At 38.9% G+C, this 5,707-nt stretch overlaps 1 protein-coding gene across 1 annotated transcript; it reads left to right on the forward strand.

Annotated features, from left to right (window-relative positions):
• Nucleotides 1-1,671: 1,671 nt before the first annotated feature.
• Nucleotides 1,672-4,934, forward strand: ZFAT (zinc finger and AT hook domain containing; the record flags this gene model as incomplete). Its single annotated transcript, XM_010291898.1, has 3 exons — nucleotides 1,672-1,822; nucleotides 2,099-3,567; nucleotides 4,702-4,934. Coding segments are annotated over 3 exons (1,853 nt in total), but the record flags the coding sequence as incomplete, so codon positions are not given.
• Nucleotides 4,935-5,707: the final 773 nt, after the last annotated feature.

The raw sequence follows: 5,707 nt of genomic DNA on the forward strand, positions 1-5,707 counted from the left end.
GCTGGGACAGTGAGGGAGGCCGGGAGGGGATCCGCTGACCTCTCCGAGCAGGGACCTGTTTCCATCCCCCCATATCTCTTAGGTCCTCTCCTTCTGCCCGGCAGCAAGAGGGCAGGGGATCCCCTGCTGCTTGTGGAGCCTCCACCAGCTGCCCCTGCTTCAGGGATGGCCCGGGGTGGCTCCCCCGCTGGCCGGGTGTGGCTCCACCGACCCATCTCCCTCTCGCACCCCCTGATGCTCCTCAGCCTCTCCACTTCCTCTTCCACCAGGCTTCCTCTGTCACTAACGTGTATTGTACTTTTTTTACCTCTCAGCTTCTAATCAGGTGAATTGAAACGAGATCAGATACTAATGTAATATGCAACAAAAAGAAAATAAAGGGAAACTTACCGAATATCAGTTTTACCTGAAGTTGTTAACTTTGCTGTTTAATTCAAAGAAATTTTCATGTGCAACCTCTCTTGCTTCCTTGTCCTCAGTATATGATATAACAATCTTTAATTACAGGTCCTGTAATATTTTTTTCCTAGGATGGATGGGTGATCATTTATTACTACATATTTAGTATCTTATTTTCTTTTTGTTATTCAGTATATGGGCCCTCATTTACGACTAATTTTTCATTATCAGACCAGAAAGCAAAATTTTTTTTTCAAAGATTTTTCTATAGTACTTTTTAGTAGAATATGAAGATTTCACGAATATATATAGAATCGTAATATACATGTGAATAAATACATGACTATACAAATGTATATAATTTCAACTTTTGAAGATGATAGCATTCCTGTTGAACACGTGGGTGGATGAGTTACAGACAGACGAAGTTAAAAAGGAGGGCATCAATCAATAGCAGGTGCTTGGTTTGATACAGATCAGGTTTTGGTTTTGAGGTTTTTTTTCAGTGTAAATTATTATTTTCATGGGTTTTCATTACCTTCAATGCTAACTATGGATGCCCAACATTAAGTTTTTTCTGCCACTGTTCAGAAAATAAAGAACATCCAGCTAAATAATCTCAAGACAATCGCATCTCAGAATATGTTTATTTTTGCCTCAACTAACTGTAAAGCTCTGGGGGAGAGAATCTGATCTTACTGCATTTGGTAGAACACCTTTATTCCTGCTTCTGATGGAGATTGAGAAGTGCTCATGGAACATATTCTTTCATTCTGGGGGGATGGCAGTATGCGCCAAAATATAAGCAGTAAAAGATCTGTTTAAGGAAAAGATGTGCAGGCTTTTAAATATTGACTAAACAGTGTCTTTTCCCCAGCCTTATTTGTGGAACCGATTCAACAGCCTGGCTGAAGTTTTCAAAGGATGTAGTATGAGGCAGAAATAGAAAAATTAAAATTTGATTTTGAAAAGTTACAGTTTTTCAAAGGTGGAAGTATTTGGATGTAGGATCTCATAATAACTGGCATCAAGCACCATGAATAACCCTCAGAACCAGCAGTCCTGTCGTGCTATTTAAGCAGGTCTGTGGTGTGAGTACTGATGTATTCTGGTAGCATATCCATCATTTTAAGCACATGAATTTTAACAGCAGAAACTAAAATAGTTGAACTAATGATTAAAGAGTTTAATGTTTTGTTGACGCCTGTGTATTATAGACAATGCACATTTTAATATGACATTTTTAATAGCATTTTTTGTTCTGGCTTTTAGGAGCCACAAAAATTGTTCCTGTTGAGGCTGCTCCCCAAGAAAGTGAACCCACGACTCCAGAGGCAACAGTTCAAGACCCATCACAACGAAGAGGATATCAAGAATATGCCATTCAGCAAACCCCATATGAACAGGCAATGAAATCAAGCAGGTAATTTTGAAGTACTTATTAGTTGTGTTCATGCAAAATATGAATGAAATGCTTTCCGATCCATTTTCATGAAACTGAAAATATTCTGAGCCTTTTAAATAAAGGAACAGCTGAAAACAATCTGTGCATAAGCTGTAGAATTTAAAAAGCCTGTGGAGAATACCTTTTCAAAATAAATTAAAAATTTCTTTCCATTATGAATATCTAGGGAAATTTTGATATATTGTGCCACCAAGTTTCAATATTGTAAATATAACTGGTTTGGGTTTTTTTTAGGTTGGGTCCAACTCAACTGAAGATTTTTACATGTGAATACTGTAACAAGGTGTTCAAATTTAAACACTCCCTCCAAGCACATTTGAGGATTCATACAAATGAAAAGCCTTACAAGTGTTCATACTGCAGTTATGCCAGTGCAATCAAAGCCAACCTTAATGTTCACATGCGGAAGCATACAGGGGAGAAGTTTAGCTGCGATTATTGTACATTCACTTGTCTCAGCAAAGGCCATCTCAAAGTCCATATTGAAAGAGTTCATAAGAAAATTAAGCAACATTGTCGCTTCTGCAAAAAGAAATACTCAGATGTTAAAAATTTGATCAAGCATATCAAGGAAACACATGACCTTCAAGATAAAAAGGTGAAGGATGTTTTTGATGAGCTTCGCTTGATGACACGAGAGGGCAAAAGACAACTTCTTTATGACTGCCATATTTGTGAACGCAAATTCAAAAATGAACTTGATCGAGACCGTCACATGCTTGTTCATGGCGATGAAAGACCCTTTGCTTGTGAGCTTTGTGGTCATGGAGCCACTAAATACCAAGCCCTTGAGCTTCATGTTCGAAAGCACCCATTTGTATATGTGTGTTCTGTGTGCCTGAAGAAATTTGTCAGTTCTGTAAGACTCCGTGCTCACATCAAAGATGTACATGCAGATTTGCAGGAGACTTCTGTTTTTGAGAGTTCTATCAATCAGAGTTTCTGCCTGCTCGAACCAGGAGGTGATATCCAGCCAGAAGCCCTTGGTGAACAACTAGCACAGAGTGCAGATGAATTAACTATCGCGAGTACTGATGTTATTAACACACTGCAACCGTCTACTTGTAAAGGTGAATCAACAGCTGCAGATGTAAACCATAATGGTCAACATAATGGTGACTTAAAAATTAATACGGTCCCTTCCTTAGAATTTGAAAATCCTCTGGTGGAGAATGTAACAGAGACACTGTGTCAGACAACAGACATAGCAGTCCCAAACGTTCAGTCCTGTGTAGCATCAGATTGCTTTCTGCTGAAAAATGGTACTTCTGGTCCTGATGAGTTAAAAGTTTCTTCTGCAAATGAAGAGGAAGTTAATCACTGCATTTCCATAAATGAGCAGGGTGAAGAAATTCAGCTTTTGCTGCCTGAAGACAAAAGTTTAAATCCCAGTCAGAACAATGCAATGACTGAGAACCTTTCAGTCTCTGAAGAGAGAAATCAATCTGTTCCTTCTAGTGAACCAGAAACAAGCAATCCACCAATTCAAAACTCAGCAGAAGCCACAAACCCTTTGCCAGCACCAGAAGCTAATGCAGCCGTCTGTCCACAGGCAGCCTCTTCTAATGCCGTTACACCAGACAGCAGGAGCGGAGCTGTTGCCTTTATGCAGATCTTGGATAGCTTGCAGAAGAGACAAATGAACACAGAGTTGTGTGAGAGGATAAGGAAGGTTTATGGAGACTTAGAATGTGAATATTGCGGTAAGGAGCAGTAGAATTATGTTTGGGTTTTTTAAAAGTTATGTAGTGGGCCATCTTTTTCCTGCTCCTCTGGTTTGTGTATCTTTGTGGCAGCATTGATTTTGTAGTTCAGTATAGATTCTGGGGTCCAGCGAGATTTACTTTTTGCTGTGTAAATACTGTGAAATGACTCAAATCTCCTCAAAAAAACCCACTAGCGGAATATTTCTGTTGATGTGAAATTTGATAGAATTAGATTATTTCTGTCCACATGCCTCTCCCCATCTCATAACTTTCACTGGGATCAAGCACAGCAGATTTAGGCATACAATCAGCATTAGTCAGTCCATGCTTTAATGCTTAAGCTTCATTATCAGCTTAGTGTCAAATTCAGAGTCTTTTTCATATAGTATGGGAGGTTGTGTGATAATGTACATTCTATACAATAGGTAGGTATATACTGGCATATTTTTGTGACTTGTTTTGAACTATTCTTTTCGACATAAAAGTTCACTGCATAGTATCAGATCAAGACTGTTCTGATTGTAATTCATTTTTTTAATTTATGAAAGTGGGAATAATAGACCATTCCCATTCATTCTAACTGAATTTGTTTGTGTTTACGTAACTGGAAAGAAAACGATTTGGGATATATATTATAGTCTTCATTCTTGAGACGGGGAAGGAATCAAAGTTTGAAAAAAAAGTTTTTGAAACACCATAACATTATACATTAGATGAATTGCTATGCACTTTTTGGTGCCATTATGTCAGAAAGGCTTTTAGGAAGGAGTAACACAAAAGGAAGTAACAAAAAAGATTTTGACAACCTCTTTTAGTGTACAGTTGTATTCAGGTTCTTTGTATAGGAGAACAGATTTAAAGGACTTTCTCATTAGGAAAAAGATCACTGATATGTATTAAAGTTGCCCTTGTTAGGCTGTTGCAGGATATATGACACAATCTTTTTAGACAAAAGTAGTTTTTTAAGCATTTTTTCAGTAGCGAAGGGTCTTTGGGACAAGTTTTCATTAAAGACAAAAGGGGCAGCATTCAAACAGTGTGTTTTGCCCTGAAATAAAATTGCGTATGTATTGGAATTTTCACTAACAGTTTTTTAGAAATTACTTTCTTCATGTCTAATTTTCTTTTCAGGCAAGTTGTTCTGGTACCAAGTGCATTATGACATGCATGTTCGTACGCATACTCGAGAACATTTATATTACTGCTCCCAGTGCAATTATTCTTCCATCACGAAAAACTGCCTTAAGCGTCACGTCATTCAGAAACACAGTAATATTTTGCTGAAATGTCCCACGGAACATTGTGACTACTCTACTCCAGATAAATACAAGCTCCAGGCACATCTTAAAGTTCACACAGAACTGGTAAGTAACAAACAAAACAATATGTTTTTCTAAATTCAGTGTCATCGTCATCGTGTTTGGAATTGCATGGCAATATTCGAAGACATAGGTAAGTTCTTACCCAAGCACTCTCTGCATACTTCTGTGCAGGGAATACATGAATTACACTAATTACATATTTAGTCCCTCTTGTAGTACTTTCCAATAGAATATGTCTGTATCCATTTTTTCATAGACTCATAGAATAGTTTGAGTTGGAAGGGACCTTTAAAGGTCATCTAGTCCAACCTCCCTGCAATAAGCAGGGACATCTTCAACGAGATCAGGATGCTCAGAGCCCCATCCAACCTGACCTTGAATGTTGCCAGGGATGAGCATCTACCACCTCTCTGGGCAACCTGTTCCAGGGTTTCACCACCCTTATTGTCAAAAATTTCTTCCTTATATCCAGTCGAAATCTACCCTCTTTTAGTTTAAAGGATTTAAATTAGTTTAAAACCATTACCCCTTGTCCTGTTGCGACAGACCCTGCTTAAAAGTCTGTCCTCATCTTTCTGAGAAGACCCCTTTAAGTACTGGAAGGCTGCAAGAAGGTGTCCTTGGAGCCTTCTCTTCTCCAGGCTGAACAACCCCAACTCTCTCAGCCTATTTTCATAGGAGAGGTGTTCCATCCCACTGATCATTTTGGTGGCACTTCTCTGGACCCGCTCCAACAGGTCCATGTCTTTCCTGTGCTGAGGGCTCCAGAGCTGGACACAACACTGCAGGTGGGGTCTCACCAGAGTAGAGTAGAG

The sequence above is a fragment of the Phaethon lepturus genome, unplaced genomic scaffold, assembly GCF_000687285.1.
Source record: "Phaethon lepturus isolate BGI_N335 unplaced genomic scaffold, ASM68728v1 scaffold29497, whole genome shotgun sequence".
NCBI classification, from domain to species: Eukaryota; Metazoa; Chordata; class Aves; order Phaethontiformes; family Phaethontidae; genus Phaethon; species Phaethon lepturus.